The sequence below is a fragment of the Mustela putorius genome, unplaced genomic scaffold (assembly GCF_011764305.1).
Source record: "Mustela putorius furo isolate JIRA1106 unplaced genomic scaffold, ASM1176430v1.1 tig00003927_pilon_pilon_pilon, whole genome shotgun sequence".
In the NCBI taxonomy this organism is placed as follows: Eukaryota; Metazoa; Chordata; class Mammalia; order Carnivora; family Mustelidae; genus Mustela; species Mustela putorius.
In genome coordinates, this window is record NW_025422072.1 from 1,756,852 (window position 1) to 1,776,338 (window position 19,487).

Here is a 19,487-nt window from a genome sequence, read left to right on the forward strand (position 1 = left end):
CGGACACTACCCAGTGGTATTTATAGTGTCCTACATACATGACTTTAGGTGGCTACTATGACACACCTCTGTTCTGCTAAATAAAAAATTTTATTCATTTTAGAAATTTCTGTTCCATTTTATGTAATGAAAATTTGGTCAGATGAATTATTGTGTCACTGGAAACCAAAGCTAGGACAGATAGATACTCCTAAATCAATCAGTTACTTATCAAATTTGATATCATTTATGATAGATTATAAAAATATCCATAAGTCACCATGTTCTTTCTTTCTTTCTTTAGAATTATACTTTTTATACATTGAAGTGTAATTAGCATACAGTGTTATATTAATTTCAGGTGTCCAATATACAATTCTATACATCACCCACACCCACCACAATAAGTGTGGTCATCATTTGTCACCAGTATTTTTACCATCTTATTGACTATGTTCTCTATGCTATACTTTTTGTCTCTGTGACTTACTTTTTTATCATGGAATTCTGTACCTTATACCCTCACCCATCTCCCCTCTGACAACCACCAGTTTGTTCTCTGTATTTAAGAGTTTGGTTTTTTGTTGTTTGTTTGCTTCTTTGTTTGCTTTGTTTTTTAGATTCCACAAACAAGTGAAATCATATGGTATCTGTTTTTCTCTGTCTGACTTATTTCACTTAGCATAATACCCTCTAGGTCCATCTGTTTTGTTGCAAATGGCAAGATCCTATTCTTTTTTATGGCTGAGTGATATTCCATTGCATGTGTATATACAGGGTCCTCCTGGGGCAGCAGGACTCCCTGGAGAGCTTGGCCGTGTTGGACCAGTTGTGAGTACTGCAGTGCATTTTGATAGACATTTGCTGATTTAGTAGAAGACATCATTCTGTAAGGCAAATTGCCCTAACTGTATGCTTTCTCCTGCAAATCCAAAAAATGATGAATTTCATTCTAGATCACAATATTGATGGGAACCGGCGATAATAATGCTACCTCATTTCTGTAGAGTGATTTTAAATTTTTTTCCCAAAGTTACCAGCTAAACTTTTCTTCCCAACTTCCAGAATTAGTGATCAATCAAAGGTGTGTCTCCTCCACCTAATAGACTCTCAGCTGGAATTAAGGTCCCGTGTCTTTTGTATTAGTCTCACTGCATGAAATGAAAAGTGAACAGCCAAAAATTATTGCCATGTTTATTTATGTTAGGATCATTAAATTATAATTGAACCAACAGAACTTAACATTAAGTAATAAAGGAGCTGAGCTCTGTAGGAAAAATTGCTGGTAATAAGTTCTTGATGTTACTATCCAATAAATATTTCAGGATTGTTGAGAAGTAGTGACATTATGTGGAGGATAGATAATTGTAAACGCATTGAGAATAGGAGACCCGTGTTCTATACTTCTTCTTGCTTCTCTTCCTATAGTAATAGTATATTACTATACTATAGTATAGTAAGTATGTCTTACTATTTGGTAAAATTATTCACTGAACAGATGAATAAATGAAATGGTTGTAAGGTTAAATTAATTGTAAGATGCTTTTAACTTCTTACGGTAGAAATATAAGAAGGAATAAGTATGCAAGGAGTAAATTCTGGATGTTAAGACAAATCAAAATCTATTTTCATTTGAATTTAGCCATCTTTGATCTTTTATCCCATTTGCAAGAGGGTACACGACAGGCCAAGTAACAGCTGGGGGTAGACAGTAGCAGGGAGAGTCTGGCATTGCACAGATTAGCCTTCCATTCCATAGCTTCAGGTGCAAGCCTCCTTTTGCTACCATTATCTGGATGGCACTGGCAGTATTGTCTGTTCTAGTTCCTCTGTAAATCAACTAGAAAAATATGTTGTGTTTCCAGTTTGTTTTCAGAATAAAGTGATCATTCTTTAGAGAAGAATTGGATTTTTTTCCCCCCCAAATCTCCTTCTGCCTTGTTTATTGCTTTGGTGAGACTGGAACTCCTTTATCCTTCCAGTTTTGTGGAGCTAATTGGATTATGGGCCACCCATCGATTTTCGTGGCAGGTCTACGCATGGCTGAGCTCTGTGGGGGTTTCTCGTAATAGTCTCTCATGCCTCACCAATCTTATGTACTGTGTTTTGACATGTGTATAACCACTGTGTCACAATTTTCAAATAACTTAGGGTGACCCTGGGAGAAGAGGACCGCCTGGGCCCCCTGGCCCTCCAGGACCCAGTGTAAGTTGTTTGCAGCCTGAATTTTCCTGTGTCTGAGAGTTAGGATTAAAGAAACCTAAGAACCCAAAATGGAAGTACTTGTTAATCAAGTAATCATTCTAAAATTCCAAAATGGCTATAGATTTTTTCACCCATTCAGACCATGGGACTTTTTAGGCCAAAAAAGTCATGGAATAACAATAATTTAAAAGGTGGTTTTTTCAGAGAATGGCTTACTCATGTATTTGAAGTCTTTTGGCATTTGTGATTTCTCAAATGCTTAACACTTGGATGTATAAAAGGGACATTTTCAAATGAACTAATTTTTACAAAGGTTTTACACAGTAAGCAATTTTTAAAATAGGAGTTTAAATAGGAGATAATTCATATTTTATTTCTTCCCAGTTTTTTAAAAGATGTGTTTATTTATTTGAGAGAGAGAAAGCATATAATTTGGGGAAGGGGGCAAAGGGAAAGGGAGAGAAATCCTCAAGTAGACCACCCACTGAGTGGAGCCCAAGGCAGGGCTCATCTCATAATCCTGAGATCCCAACCTGAGCTGAAAAAGGAATATTCCCATGAGTCAAGGTTTTTAGAATATTAGCATATTGTATGTTGCTATTCATCCCTTATATTCTAGTGAACAAATATATTTATTATATTTTTGTCCAATGGACTTTCTGTTATTAGTGGGTTTGAGTAGGGTATGTAACTATATTCTTAACTTTAATATTTTCTTTACTTTAGGGAACAATTGGCTTTCATGAAGGAGATCCCTTGGTAAGATGTTTACCTTTGAACAAAATACTGTTTAAGTCAAAGACCACGTAATCTTTAGATGAGTTCTCTTTAAAATTGTCTTGCCGGAATATGTTGTATTTCTGTGTTTTACTCTACTTGGATAGCAGAGCAATCCAGAGCCCTAGTGGGCTGGTGGTTTGTATACACTTGGACTGTATGTGGTTTTCATTATGGAAATGTTTTTGTTTCTCCAAAGTCTTTTTTGCTTTATGACTAAAGCATCGTTTTCACCATAGCACCCCAATTTCCGAAGCTAGAAGTCCAATGTCTCCCTCTGAGACTTGTTTTACTTACAGACTAATATTCACATGATGTTGGCAAACTGTACTAAATGCAATTTTGGCCAATTTGACAAGGGCTTGTGGACCTCAGGATAGAGCTGTTCTGGTGGTGGGGGAAGAGAAAAGGATCAGGTTGTGGTACACTAGGTTGGAAACATTTGGTATACGAGGTCTGGAAACATTTTATTTCTTTAATAAATCTGAAATAAATATGGCAAAATATTAACACTTATTTAATCTGGATAGTGAACACACGGGGAGAGCTTGTTCTATTCTCTGTACTTTTCTGTAAGCTAGGAATATGTCTGAGTTTAAAAATGAAATATTGAAAAGAAGGGGTATTCAGACTTATTTAATAAATATAATTATACTGGGATTCTGAAGCTGCAATCCCTAAAACAGTACCATTTTGTCATGAAGGGAGGCTCTAATTTATGCCCTCTACCTCTCTCTCGCTCTCCTTCGCAGTGTCCCAATTCCTGTCCACCAGGTCGCTCAGGATATCCAGGCTTACCAGGCATGAGGGTAAGAGAATAATTTCAGTATTTTATATTCAAGAGTATTAACCATAGGAAAAAACTAGATCCTTTCCTGTAAGTACTGGCCTTTCTGGTGTAAGACCCCATTTTGGAAGATTAGGCAAGTCTGTGTTTGTTTTTTCTTTGGCTTAGTCTGTGGTCCTTCTACAGTCCTATAACTTCAGCTGGCTCCCTTGGCAGGTACATGAGATGTGGATGTTTGATTATACAGTGCTTTTGTTGTTCAGGAAGGAAATACCAGTAAAATGTACTGGCTGGAGAGATGCTGTAACAGCACATTAAGGCTCTGAAGTTTGCGTCCTATGGGGAAGATTGGGGAGCAATTATACACATAATGTATTTGAATCTATTTTAGTTAAAAAATTGGGAAAACAGTGCAACATAGCCAAGGAAAGAGACTTCCACAAAATGTTTTTCTCTCACTCTGTATCATAATTACTTCAAAATTTCCCATTAAAAAACCTCCAAATGTTGGGGTTAAGTGGCTTTTTCTCTCTAGCCTATGAGTCTGAAGTGATTTTGAAAATTCCAGACCAGAGGAATTCTGCTATGATCTGAAAGGCACCAGGGCACTGGTTTTCCAATTATGGTTTTCTCTAAGGTGAGTTTTAGTGGGTTCCCACAATTGCAGAAGATTTTGTCCTGGATTGGTGTCTTATTTTTCTCCAAGACCTCCACTCTCACAATAAGAAAGTGTCCGAGGGTGAAAGCTCTGACAGACTTAATTTTAGAATGTTCATTTCCCATTTGCCTCATATTACCACCCGAAGCACACATATGCTTAGAACAGGCAGCCTGACAAGAAGATACAGGGATTTCTTCTCGTACTATGCAGCTTTCAGGGACTGCCCTTTATGGCTTTCCCTTTGCACTTATAATTGTGTACAAGAGGTGGAAGTTGTGCATCGGGGGAGCTCCCCTTCTCATACCAGCCCTTCTTCCATCTCCAGGAAGGAGGTGGGTATAGAGGAGGAGGCAGAGGGTTTTTGGAGCAGCACAGAGAGAGCAGGGAACAGCCAGCTAAGCTCAGTCAGGACTGTCATCTCCGAGAAGAAGGTTACTGATGCTGGAGAAGACTTGTTGCTCTTGACCCAACTGTGAGAGGAAGTCTGGGATAGAGGGATCTGGGGATCAGCTGGTGATAAATCATGTGGGCGAACCAGGTAATGAAGCTTTGTTATTCTAGAACAGTGTTTTTCTATTAACTAAAGCTAGTATTTACCATATACACCAGTCATGTAATACACATGGCACTGTTAAGGTTGTTGAAGACAGTCATTTTCTTTGTGACATAACTTTTTTTTGTAGCACACTGATGCAGATTTAGGGAAACAAATCACTTTATGAACCTCCTGACCACTTTCTGTAAAAAACCCAATAGAATTATTTTTTAATTAATTTATTTATTGTTACTTATGCATTCTTAGGGTCATAAAGGGGCTAAAGGAGAAATTGGTGAACCTGGAAGACAAGGTCACAAGGTAAGGAAAATGAGTATTTAATGGGTAAGTTGTGTTTAGGAAGTAGTACAACATATTATAAGGAATAAGAAAGCATGATATTTTTTCCTTCCTTTTCAAATGATGATCGACAGGTTTTCAGTAGATGCTTCAATATCCTGACTAAGCACAATATTCTCATGTTGTTCAATTACAAAAAACAATAATACACCAGACATTTCATTCTTTCTTGTGTTGCTGCCCCTTGCTTTCCTTTTGAAATCAATCACATTCAGCTTTTTTTCCTTGATGCTTTTGATAGTCAAAACATCATTCAGCTAGCTTTTCCACTCCACTAAACAAAATTTTATGACACGTGTAATATTTTACGACGTGTCGCTGACACTAGCAAACAGGAGGTTGAAAGCTGATAGCTTCTCATGTTAGTTCTGAAATAATTTGTCTGTTTCTGACTCCATTTCAAGAGAATTTAGATTTTGGGTAATCTGGAAGTGAATGATAGACTTAAATAGTTGTCAGGATAGAAAGACAGAATCTGTAGCACAACTTGCATTGAGGCTGGTGTGTCTTGCAGAAAACCCAAGGCAGAAATTTAAAGTATGATGACTGACTTGCTCTTTTAAAAATCCACAGGTGCATATTGGCTTTAAATGTCTAAGAATTTGACTTCCTGCATAACAGAAGTGTTGTCTGCTAGTTCTGTGATATTTTACAAAGCCAAACTGTTCTTATTAATGTGGGTTTTCTAGACATTGTTGACTATGTCCTTCTAGACCTTTATTGGGTGGAAAACTAGTCTTTTTCTTTGGAAGTTAAGAACTGAAGAGGCAATTTATTATATTGTCAGGCATTGATATCCTTGAACTCTAGCTAAAATCAGTCTGTTGAACAACCTGAGATAATCAGGATAAGTAAGCCAATTTTCCCTACCCTGTTACAGTTTGGACACTTATTTCTAGTCTTTTACTACTTGGGCCCTGAGTAATTAAGGCATTTTATTTATCTGGACTGTAACACCTGGGTTCTTACTGTCAAATTGGAGAAAGTAGAAAAAAGTTGAGTACTTCAGAGACTTTTCTGCCTGTTCATTCCTCCTTTCAATCTTGAAATTCATAATTGAAAAAAAAATTCAAAATATTTTTAAAGTACCTGCTGTGTGTCAGAGTTTATTCTAAGTGCCAGGAGAACAGAACTGAAAAAAAAAAAAAATGTCCAACCACAGGAGACTGGCTAAATTAAGTGTGACATGGCCATGCAATAGAATATTATCTAACCACAGAAAAGTATGTGTAAGGATATTACATTATACCAAAAGATATTCACGAGGTAATGCATGTTTCAAACAGATTCGGCAGACTTCTATTATTTTTGATGCCATGCTCCCTTCCTTCTTCTTTTAGTGACCCCTTTTCTTTAGGGGAACTTTTACAATCCCATTTGGGGGTGCTCTCTTTGGCAGCACATATACAATCCCATTTGGGGATAGAGGTGTCAATTAGAATACTTTCCCCCTCTCCTCAAGAAACCAATTATTGTTGACACCTGTACAAGTTAGTTATCCAGACTCTCAAATTTGGCTTGATTTTAGTGAAGAAGTTTTGGTGTGTGAGAAAATTGGCCAAACTTTTATTAGTCATTGTTGAAAACTCCTTTAATTTATTTCACATGCTGTGTCACTCACACCTTCCAGTGTTGTCTTTGAAAATTTATTTGAAGGCGCCTGGGTGGCTCAGTGGGTTAAGCTCTGCCTTCTGCTCAGGTCATGATCTTGGGGTTCTGGGATCGAGCCCCACTTTGGGCTCTCTGCTTAGCGGGTAGCCCACTTACTCCTCTCTCTGCCTGCCTCTCTGCCTACTCGTGATCTCTGTCTGTCAAATAAATAAATAAAATCTTAAAAAAAAAAGAAAATTTACTTGGGACGAAAGGGTGACAATAACTCATTAAAAAATGAACCTTAAAAGGGTAGTCGATGCACTGAACTGTAAACTGAAAGTGGGTTCAAAATTTTGCCTTGAATTTACTCTACAAATTAGTTAACAAAGATTTTAAAATTTGTAAATAAATGAATGGTCAACAATCTTTCAGTAAAATGATAACAAATTGCTGTTCCTAAATTTGTCATTATGTTGTGGTTATTGATTGATTAGTTGTGTGCTACTCACCTGCTGGTGAGATAGTTAAATCATCTATATTACTCCAGGGCTTATCCTGGAATCTGTAGGAAAATACCCCAAACTGGGGCACCTGGGTGGCTCAGTGGGTTAAAGGCTCTGCCTTTAGCTTGGGTCATGATTCCAGGGTCCTGGGATGCCCCATATTGGGCTCCCTGCTAGGCAGGGAGCCTACTTCCCTTCCTCTCTCTGCCTCTCTCTGCCTACTTGTGATCTCTCTCTCTGTCAAATAAATAAATAAATAAAATCTTAAAAAAAAAAAAAGAAAAAAGAAAAGAAAATACCCCAAACCTTGTTAATGAAAGCTTATTGTGCACATATCAGTCACTGTTGTTTTGATAGTTAGGCAGGGACATACAGGTAGCATTTAATTACACAAATGTGTTGCTTATCCGTTCCTTGAAATAGCTAATTCATTGGCTTTCCCACTGGGACTACCTCTCCTCGCTAGCAGTCAGATGTTTTTATGGAATATAATCTGAGTAAAATTATGAGACTGAAACCACTAGGTATAATTGATTCAAAAGTCAAATATAAATGACTTAGGCATAACCTAGTTCTTCGCATTTATGCCCAAAGTTTCTATGTTTCTATATTAATATTGCCATTTAATTTTCTGCATTTCTGTGTGTGTGTGTGTGTGTGTGTGTGTGTGTGTGACAAGCACTATAAGGTATAATCTATAGAACAAGAACATGGGTGAATTGAAATATGTAATAAAGAAACAACAGGAATAGATTTTTATATAATATTATGCACATAATATTAAAAATGAGGAATTTTTCTCATGATTAATTTTACAATTTAAGACATTCATTACTACAGGACATGTAGGGCAGTGTATTTCTGTAAAAAAAAAAACTTGTCAGAGGGAATAATAATTTTTTTTCAGAGTCAGTCAAGTGATCTTTCGGTATGAAACAGCAGTTGGATTTCTTTTCAGAATATACTAACATTTTAAAGCATATCAGAAGTTATAAAATTAATATCAAAAAGTCAAACAATAATTAGCTAGAAAACAACACGGAAGAAGATTCCATTGGCAATCACCACCAAATAGTCAAGATTTAATTTAAATATTTAAATATTCAAATTTAAATATTCAAAACCAACATGAGGAAAAAAACAAAGCTTTATTGAAGGAAAGTAAAAGATTTGATTAAATAGGGAGATACATTGAGTTCCAAGATAGACTCAGTATTGTAAGGATTCTAGTTCTCTCCATATTAATCTTTTAGTTCAGAGCAGTCCTAATATAAAGCAAGTAGTTTTTTTGTGAAGATCTTCCAGATACTTCTAAAGTTAATCTGGAAGAGCAAACATTTAGGAAAAACTGAAAGATAAGAGTAACCATAAAAGAAAAACAAAGGTAAAGGAATTCTATCTGAAATTAAAATGTATTATAAAATTTCAATAATTAAGATGTGAGTTTGACAAATTCATACAACAGATCAGAAGAGCAGAGTAGGAAATCTAGAAACAAGTATATTCATAATTTACTATATGTTAAAGAAGGATTTTCCAGGCTCTGTGGAGAGAATCTTGCATTCAGTAAATGATATTAGAGAAGGTGAGCAATTACCAGAAAAAAACAAGAAAAAAACAACATGACAACATGACAGATTTCTTTTTTTAAATTTAAATTCAGCTAGCTAACATATAGTACATCGTTTGTTTCAGATGGAGAATTCAGTAATTCCTCGCTTGCATGTAACACCCAGTGCTCATCCCATCACAGCCCTCCTTTATGCCCATCACCCTCGTACCCGATCACCCCACCCACCTCCAAAATGATAGATTTCTACTTTATATTTTATGTTAAAATCAATTAAAGGTTTCCATTTAAGAAGTTTAACTACAGAATTATAGAAGAAAAATACAGATGAATATTGATATATTCAGGAGGTGAAGAAAGCTTTTCTGTGGGAGACATCAAAGGTGTAAGCCATAAAAAGAAAGACTGATTTAAATGCTTTTTAAAGAATTACATATGGTAGAAAAATTAAGAGAAGTAAAAAATGAAAATCTCAAATGAATAATATTGTAGTTGATGGAAAAGTTTGCATACGATGATCATATTTTCCTAGTAACACCCCCCTCCACACACACACACTGAGAACGTGAATATATATATGTTCTCTCTCTGTCCTTTCCTCCCCATTCACCCCTTTATAGAGAAGTGTCCAAGATGTTACTGGTTATTTATAGTTGAAAGGTGGGATTTGGGTGACTTATTTGTAAACTTCTCTGTATTTTCTGAATGTCCTACAATGAATATGGATTACTCATATAAACTAATTTAAGAAAGTATGGTAACATAACTCAGGGGATGCCAAGTGAATTTCAGATGTGCTGAGTTATCTATCTATGCTCATTTGGTGGAATAACACTTGGCGTGCTTTTCTGTTGTTTATTAGGGTGAAGAAGGGGACCAAGGGGAACAAGGAGAAGTTGGAGCTCAGGGACCTCCAGTAAAGTATTCTTTAAAAATATTTAACTTGGATATGCAAATATTCTTTTTTCACGACTAACGGAATATTTTCTGTTTAGCGTTTGGATTAATAGTATTATATTAACATATTTTCCCACCAAGCCAGCATTGGGAGTTTACCATTTTTTCAAAATAGGAAGAATCCTCAATGTATAATCAAGCACCATTTTAACAGAAAAATTTTACCTACAATTACGTATGTTCACTTACTAGATTTTAGGGCTAGGCAATCTGAAAGCAAATATTGAACACAGAGGTTGATATATGTCTTTTATATTCTATGGTACTTTCACATGATATAGAAAATTTCATGTACCCTGAATATGCAGGAGGTACCTCAACCACTGGATTTAATGTACCTTATGCCAGCATATAATCATTATAATTAGAACATTCTTAATTGCTTATAATCAGGTCTCTTAATAAAAAGTTAGTCCCTTGTGCTTTGGCAGATTGCTGCAATTATATGCACAATGAGGTAATTTGGGACATTGCCATACTTCGATTTAAAGTGTTTGCTACATCAAAATTTACATTACTTTTGTATACAAAAGTAGAATTGCCACACTTTTTTTCTTGTCAAGATGAGTAGTTAACAATTATGGAAATAATAATTTCTGAATATTCATTGAACACTGTAGCTAGCTAAGGTCTTTGCTAGGTGAGGGACAGGCTCAGGTTAGGGAGGACAAACATAGGGCCATCATTCCTTGCCCTGCTCTGCTCTTCCCCCAAACAACTGGCCTTTTACAAAAGAGTTCAGGGAGCTGTGTGGATTAATACTTACCCCAGAGCTGAAAGAAATTCGAGCTAGAGGAGATGAATTTGAGCATTTGTAAGAAATGGTCACTGCTTTTAAGCTACATGAGAACTTTAAGAAAACCTGGAGGAATACAAGGTGTTTATTTCAGAAGCTTGTCTTCCCTGAGCCTTTGAAAGGAGACAAGGAGATGGCTCTATTTGGTAAGAGAGAGATAGAAATAGTATGCGAGACATATGCTTTTTTTTTTTTTTTTTTGATCTGATGAAAATTTAGTGGGGACCTAAATTATTTTTAAGCCACCCCCCAAATCCTCAGAACAGGATTTTGCAAGCAGCATTTAAAAATGTTTTCACAGATTAAGGATATCTGTTGGGATCTGCCTGGCTCAAGTGGTCTACTGGGGACTATTGTTAATGCTTGCTGACGTTCTGATGTTTGGCAGTAGGCTTACCAAAATGTTTCTATAAACTTCACAAATGTTTACTTTTTAAATGTACATCTATAAAGCAATGCACAGATTTTTTTTTAAAGCTATATGCTTTTGGAAACATTTATACACAAGCTTTGTCCTTCAAAATAGTCACCTTAAGAGATAATACATGGCATTCTCATGTCACTGCCATTGGCCCAAATATTTTTGGAATTCTTTTTGTAGAATTATCTTCAGAAAGAGCAGTTTGAATCTGATATGGCCACATTTTATATCTCAAGTGGTTATCCTGTGCTGGATAATCTTACACAGTCAGGTCATTCCTAACTGATCTACACAAATTTGTGACTTATCTGGACGCAGGCCCAGTTGGCCAGAGAACTGCCCCACTTACTCCAAGGGAGAGCCCAAGAGAATGACTGGCCTAGAGCTACTTGATCTGAAGCCAGGCACAGCGCACAGTTAGCAAATTGCTTAGAAGTAGTTGCTCTACCTTCCTGAAGGGGCATCTACCTGTTGCTGTTCCCAGGAGAACACGTAGGCTCACTCCTGGAGCCCTGCTGCTTCAGTATTGAAGAAGATTCTAGAAATCACACTCACAGCCTTATTTTTAGGCTTACCCACTCCATTGCCCGAGATGGGGGGAGATGGATTCCTGCTGCTCCAGGTAGGAATGTAGAATGCCTTACGGGTGGTGTAGTGACTCCTAGTGGTCAGTAGAGATTTCAGCTCTATGTATAGTCAGAAGCTTTTGTGGACCCTGGAAATTGAATGGCCTTTGACGGCATACATTGGTGGGGAGAAATTAACTCCAAGGTTTAAAATCACAATCATCTTACATGTAACTAAGTTACAAATCATGAAGGAAGTAGAAATGGCAATGTATTCTGTATCTGAGTTAAAAAGTAAGTCAAAATACATGATTGTGGTTTTCTTATGATAATAATGTTTACTTTTTTGTCATCATTAATTGCTTCCTCTCCAGGTTTGTGTATGTCTTCAGAGTTTCAGAAGAGTGTTTAGCATCAGAAGAATTCTCCTTGTATTTTTTTTTTTCTTTCTAAACTAGAAACATTTGTTTACATGATGTCACTATTTCTTCATGTTACCTTTGGTTATGTTAACCTCCTTCTGGAGCAACTTTTGTGATGAGATAAATAAGTGTGTGCTTCAACTAAAACAATTCACTGTTCTTTTCTTCCCCCCCCAGGGAGCCCAGGGATTAAGAGGCATCACTGGCATAGTTGGGGCCAAAGGAGAAAAAGTAAGATGATGATAATAGGTTATCAAAATGTATAAATATTTAAAAATTTTCCCATTTAAAAATATCTTATTTTCAGCAACATCATTTTTTAATTTCTTATTTGCTTAGTAGATATTTGGTTAAGTTTTCACATTTCTGTTATAAACATAGATGACAGAAGTGAGTAGTATGTGTGATACTTATGTACTATATATTTTAAATTATCTTGGTAGATAGGAATAAACAGGGATGTTACCTTTTTACATCTTCATCATTATTAATAGTTAATACTGGAAATCAAAGCAAAGACAGGAGAGGATGGAAAGGGAGAGGCAAGAGAAGGCAAGATCTCCCCAAGGACACGAGGACCATCCATGGCTTTCCCTCCGGGCTGATCGCTGAGCTCTGTCCCCAACAAGAATACTCCCTGCACTTCCAACCTGTCCTTAGCTCAGTCTCAAAAACCAGATTCTCCTACCATTTCCATAGCAAGGCACTGTGAGATGGTGGGGAGATTCAAAGAGGAAAAAGGACTTCAAATATGTTATTCGTTGGGAGAAACAAATGAGTAGATGGCTAACTACCATGTAAAAGAGACACATAAATTTGAGGGCAAGTGGTGTGAGGGAGTGAAGACAAAGGAGTGACCACTCTTGGTCAGGGAACTGGGAGGGCTCATGAATGAGGTGGCATTAGAAGAATGCCAGGCCTGGAAGGATGACGTGTTCCCATTGGTGGAGGATGAAGAATGGGAAATGCTTGGATGAGTGAAAATGAAAACAGTGGAAACCTGAATGTTCCTGTTGTGTTCAGAAATGTTTTTCTCACTGTGTGTGTGTGTGTGTGTGTGTGTGTGTGTGTGTAGGGGTGTGCCCAGATTCTCTATCAGATTTTTAAGAAAATGGTTGCCACTTAGTATATTAGGAAAGCCAGTTTGTGGGTTCCAGGAAAAACAATAAAAGCAATTTGTCCACTACCACTCCTGACCCTTGCCTCTTCCTCTTTAGAACCTCTGTGGCTAATTTGCTTCATTTCGCACAGAAGCACAGAGACTTTTATTAACAGCTAAGAGGGAATAACTTGCACATTGTAGGTGCTCAATAAATAAATTTAAATTTTTCTAAAAGAAATAAACATTTTTGGAAACGGAAGGAATTATTTTGTGACAGATTCCTTCAACTTCATTTTTTTTCAGCCTTGTTGTCCCTTCTAGGTATTTTCATTCTGCCCGTTTTACTCTTCCATTTCCTCTAGAATATTTCTTTTCTAAAAATACTGTTTTTAAAAAATTTTTTCATATTTCTATATTCATATTACCTTTAGTAATATTTTGTGTTTATCTCCTGTTATTAGAAATAAACCCCATTTATTTTGAAGTTGCTGATACCTAGGCCTCTGTTTTTTCTGGGTTTAAATCATCTAAAGTATGTGACCTCACACTTTGAAACCGATTACTGTTCTTGATATGCTCTTTATTTGAGGTATTTTTTTACTTGGCATTTTTCAAAATTTCTCATTTCCTTTGAGTTCTGTCAAATTGCTTTCAATAACAAAAAAAAAAAAAAAAAAAAAAAAAGCAAGCTCTTCTCATGAACTCAGACCCCTGGAGTGGTTGCCTAGTAACAGCATTTTGGGTCTGAGCTCATGCTGAACAGCAATAAGAGAGAGTGAGCGCATCACAGCCGATTCTGTAATGCAAAGGTTGGGCTCCTTGCTCACAACGCAGGGTGAATGATGAATTCAAGGTCTTTTTTGAGTCTTCCAAACCTCTTCTTCCCTGGTGAATGTAAAATGCTTTCTGCTCTGCTCTAGTTTTTAGGGATCAAAGAATTTCAAGGCTCTGTGGTGCTTCTGCTTCAGTGGTGTTCTTTCTTTGATTCTACCTTTTCTGAACCTTCTATCAAAGGTTTTCTAATTCTTAAATCTCACTACAGATGCTGTCTGCCTGGTTTTCTTGGCCTGACATCCATCCAGCACTCTTTTGACTGTTTTCCATTTATTTTATCATCTCCTTGTCTCAACCCTATTCATTAGGAAATGGCCTGTTGACTTCAGTCACCCTTTTGCCTTCTCATTCACTTAGCAGATGAGAAAAAGATTTGAAGAAGGGAGTTGTATTTTGTCAGGCAGTATATGTAGAAAGCACCAAAAAAAAAGCCCTCATACTTTTGTTTTAAAATCACATTTTGATTCTTATTATTAACTAAGGAGGTGATATTTACAGTATAGCCAAGTCACAACTGATTTCAAGATAATTAGATTTATAAAACTCTAGTTTCCATCCCTTGGTAGGACAAATCTGTTGTTAAGAAAATAGATGGATTATTTTTATATAAACAGAACCTAATGTCTATCAAGGATGGAATGGGGGATACTCAAATCCTTATTATGATTCGTCCTTCTAAATCACATGACTGGACTTCAGATTGTGGATCTTGGCAGAAATCCAGCATCACAGAATCCTACCCACAGCTGTGGCTGCAGCACAGTCCATGGCAACTGCTCTATTCTTTCGGTGGCTCCTTAGTCTTCACCATTCATGAAAAGCACAGGAATCCTGAGACTCCTGGAGGGTAACTACCCAACCTCCTGCCATAGGTTTGCCAACTTCCCTTAATAGGGACCAGTGTTTTTAGTTCATGTCATCAATCAAAAATGGCTGCAATGTGAACTTAAAATATCCAGAGTGGTAGGAAAGATCGGCCGTCAGTACTCTTGGTGGGATGAGGAGACGTAAAATTGTGTTTTCATATCTGAGGTGTCCAATGGCATACTCCCTGGTATAACATATACAGTGATATATTATATATGATGTATAATAATACACTGATGTATACAGATTTTATTCCAGGCACAAAACCTCCTTCTTAATCTGGCTATTAAAGTTCTATGGAAAGACTGATGTGCCCTTTAATGACTGATTTCAATTTCATTTCTTTATGCTGTTTTTTTTTTTTTTTTTTTTTTTTTTTTTTTGCAGGGTGCTCGGGGCTTAGATGGAGAACCTGGGCCTCAAGGTCTTCCTGGTGCACCTGTAAGTAGTTTTCCTTTTACCAGACCCAATGATAGGTTATTTAGCAATGACTGACCAGTGATAAAGTGCTGTATGTGTGTGTGTGTGTGTGTGTGTGTCTTTTACATGTGAATACAGTGGAAAAATGGGCAATAGTTTCTCTATTTATTTAAACAAATTTTAGTTAAGATAAGTATCACTTCCTTGAATAAAGAGAAATGTTCTTTTGCCTTGACGAGGGTTTTTGTTTTTCAAGTCGGTGAAGTCAAATTGTTAAGTTTTATGTTTGCTGTGTTTTCCTTTTGTTACAGCTACTAGGAAGTTTAGAGTCACAGTAACTGTCTCATTTCAGGTTCTTGCTCCTTTTCTATGATTTTTGATCTCTATATTTTCTATATTTCTCTATATTTTCTATATTCTATATTTTGACTGCTATATGTACATGTGTCATTATTATAGGCTGCCTCACACCTTTTCTGGAAATAAATAAAAAAGCCACCCATATAATAACCACCTTTATCACCAAAAAAGTAGAAAAGGTATAAAGACAATAGAGTTTTCAATTATCAAGCTCCTATGGCCCAGTGGGGAAGACAGAATATTACTCTGTCATACGTTAAAAGATCCAGCGCTGGAGTATGAGGTAGAGGTACTGCTGGTAAGAGGAGGATCCTAGAGGCAGGCTGAAATGGAAAGCCATTCTGGGTGGGAAAGGAGCAGACAGAGTCTAGGTGATACTCCGTGATGGGAGTAATTGGTGGTAATGGGGTATGTGTTGTTTAAGGGATTGTTACTGCCTAGCTTGGAAAGTTTCTGTTGAGAAGATGAAATTGAATAGATAAAGGACGATCACATTGTAGAGAGTGTTTTATGCCAATGTGAGCAATTTGAACTGATCTGATAGTGACAGGAAGCCATTTGAGGTTTTAGAGTAGTTCTGCAGTTCAACAAAAGCTATATTAAGGAAGACATATCCTCTCATCTATCACCACCTATACCGTAAATCAACATTAGCCAGATAATTTTGACAGAAACCGTTATTATTGCCGGGAGAATGAAATAATATGGAAAAAAGATTGGCAACTGACGCAAACCTCAACCCACCATGATAGTCAATGAGTTTAGCTGATAATGTAGACATAGTTACTGATGTTAAGATTACCTACAGTACGGATCTTAATTTTATTATACCTATACATCAAAAGGCCACAGAAGCTTTCTTTACACATTGAAAATGAAATAAAAAGACATGTGATTCTCTATCATCCCTATCCCAACATAAAATTTTAAGATGTAATTTTTATAAATGATTTCTTGAGCTAGGCACCCATGATAGAGCAAAGCACTGGAATGAAAGAGCAGTCATAGGTAATATGGATGGTGTTCTCTAGTTTCAAAAGTCTATCAATAAGTAACTCTTGCTTTTCATTTTATTTTCATACAGGGTGACCAAGGACAGAGAGGACCTCCAGGAGAAATAGGTCCCAAGGGAGATAGAGTGAGTTCAGATTAGTGTTAATCACTATAAACCTCGTGCTTACTGGTGTCCTCTGCTGATTATGCTTACCTCTTTGATGTGGCCAAAGTGCCGTGATGAATGAGCCTGTCTTGTCTCTCCTTTCCCCTCTACCCTGCAAGGGGCCTCAAGGTTCTAGAGGAATTCCTGGCCTCCCTGGAACCAAAGGAGACATGGTATGTCCTGCGCCGTAGTCACCCACCCCATTTTTTGAAGTGATTATTAACTTGTAATAAAACTTTAGAAAATAATGAAAGGAAGAAGAATGTGACTGTTTCTAAGACACAATGTGTTTCTTTGTGTCTTTTTAGGGCTTGCCAGGTGTGGATGGCCGTGACGGGATACCTGGAATGCCTGGGACAAAGGTACCTTTTGTAACCCTGGCAAACCGAGCCCAGCATTTCCATGACTACATGACAGGGAGATTTACTCAGCTGGTTTTGGCTTTTTTCCTCCGTTTTTTCATCAAATGTCACCTCAGAAATACTTTTAGAATAGTATGTTTACTTGGTTTTAGGAACTCAGTAGAATTGCCCTGTCGATGAAAGCAGCTGAAAGAGATTGTGCGTTTTGATTTATTTTATGTCCTTAGTCCATCTGCCCTATCCCGTATCACCACCCTCCCCTGCCCTGAACAGGATCATATCATAAAAGTGCGCATAAGGTCACCTGTAGGGAGAATCCTTCTACACAGAAGCCCTGTGTCCTTTCTTTACTTGAAAGACTTAGAGCAATTCACATGGGTTCAATGATGCAATAAAAACTTCTTTTCTCAGGGTGAACCCGGGAAGCCTGGGCCTCCTGGTGATGCAGGATTGCAGGGCTTACCTGTGAGTATTTGGGTCTTTAAATGTTTCCTGATTTAGCTGAGTATTTGGAAAATATGAATTTTAGAGAGAAACAAAATAATTGGCTAAGTTTCAGGAAGATACCTGATGGCTTAGTTTTACATTTTTGTAGTTTTACGTTTTATACTTTTTTCCTGAGTAAGGAACTCTTTCCTAATAACTATACTAAGCTTTAATTTGTATTTTGCATTCTTCTCCTCTCTTTCATTCACTCAGTCTTTCTTATCTTTTTACTAACTCTGAGCTGTGGGCCGGGAGCGCATACTCCCTCCTCCTCCTCACCAGTTTTGCAGTTCTTGTTAGCAGAGTTGAGCCATAGAGGCTTGCGAGTATGCTCCCTGGACGATGTGAGGTATCAGATACCATTTTTTGGATTGCGTGCTATTTTGAATTATTCAAATTGGGGTTTCCCTGCCTTGATGTGGCTAGAGGGTCACGCGGATTATACAGATGTATTCTTGGAGACAAATGTTTCAAGGTAATAAAGAGATACTTGGTCATTTGAGGACTGGCCTCAATTTATTATCTGACATTTTAAAAATAATCAGTTATAGAACATTAGGACTCCCAGTAACACCAAATTTTAGTTCAAGCCAGCATTCTCCTGCCATTCCGCTTTTCTACTTCAGGGTTAACGTTTCAATAGGTCTTTGTTTTGTTATTCAAGCTCCCCTTGACCGATGATAATTTGGAAATTCATGCTTGAAAAATAACTTTAGTTTAGAGATAGGATTTGCCTAAGGGTGTTCAGGCTTAATAAGCCGGATAGAGTGAAGTGTAATTCCTTCTAAACTGTGGGTAGTTCTAGAACTGTTCAGAATTTGGGAACTAGGAAGAATCTCTCTCACACTAAAGCTTTGGTGTTGTCAGGATTCCCTCAGCCCCTGGGCAGTGTGCTGGGGACAAGGCATCTCACGGATTCTCCGCTGATGTGATTCAGCCCTAGTTCTGTGTGCCTTCTTTTAGGGTGTACCTGGGATTCCTGGTGCGAAGGGTGTTGCTGGTGAAAAGGTAAAAGATGAAAATTTTTTAACTAGTACTTTTCTGTATTTCTCTATTATTTCATTAATATGTTTTATTTATCATTTTTAGTATTTCCAACCTGCCTTTTATTTTATATTCGACTCTAAGGAGAAATTTTTTGAAAAGGCTCTTTTAAGGCCTTGAATGCTGATCTCTTTCCTAGCTGCAGAAAGAACACTTTGACAAAGTGTTGCTGATTAGACTTCCTTCCTGGAAGTGTCTTCCTTCGCCAGTATTAAACAGAGACAGTGTTATTGCTCTTTACCACTTAAAATAAAGAAATTACGATTAAGCCACAGAAATTATGTCAGTGAATATTACTAACGTGATTTTGCTTAAACTAAAAAGATGATAGACATTTTATTCTCAAACTGATCAACCAGTGCTTATAGTGCAAAAAATTAAAAACAATAGGTGAAGGAAAAATTGAAGGGTAAGATATAGCTTTACTTTAAATAAAAGGGATGACACGTGAGTAACGTAGAATTTGGTCACTGCCAGGTTATATGGCTACAGTCTCCGAGCCTGGGGCCCACAGCATCTTGAGCAGGGATGCTTCCTCCCAAGTGGACCGTGAGAGATGGATGGTGGGACTGGACCCCCAGACATGTGCCTTCTCTGGAGCTTGCTGGCGGGGTCCCTTCAACAGTCCTTCCTCCTGTTCCTCATGTTCACAGGATCCTTCTTAATTTTAATAGTGTCAGTGCCAGGGAAAAGAGCTCCAAGAAGTTTATTAGAGATAGAA

At 37.2% G+C, this 19,487-nt stretch overlaps 1 protein-coding gene across 1 annotated transcript in view; it reads left to right on the plus strand.

The window, feature by feature from the left end:
* COL9A1 (collagen type IX alpha 1 chain) overlaps window positions 1-19,487 on the plus strand; it is an 84,507-nt gene that overhangs the window by 30,938 nt on the left and 34,082 nt on the right. The window contains 13 exon segments of the mRNA XM_045069375.1: window positions 757-810; window positions 2,131-2,184; window positions 2,911-2,943; window positions 3,714-3,770; window positions 5,212-5,265; window positions 9,833-9,886; window positions 12,310-12,363; window positions 15,323-15,376; window positions 16,800-16,853; window positions 16,994-17,047; window positions 17,183-17,236; window positions 17,648-17,701; window positions 18,686-18,730. Of these exon segments, the coding sequence (XP_044925310.1) occupies window positions 757-810; window positions 2,131-2,184; window positions 2,911-2,943; window positions 3,714-3,770; window positions 5,212-5,265; window positions 9,833-9,886; window positions 12,310-12,363; window positions 15,323-15,376; window positions 16,800-16,853; window positions 16,994-17,047; window positions 17,183-17,236; window positions 17,648-17,701; window positions 18,686-18,730 (675 nt within the window).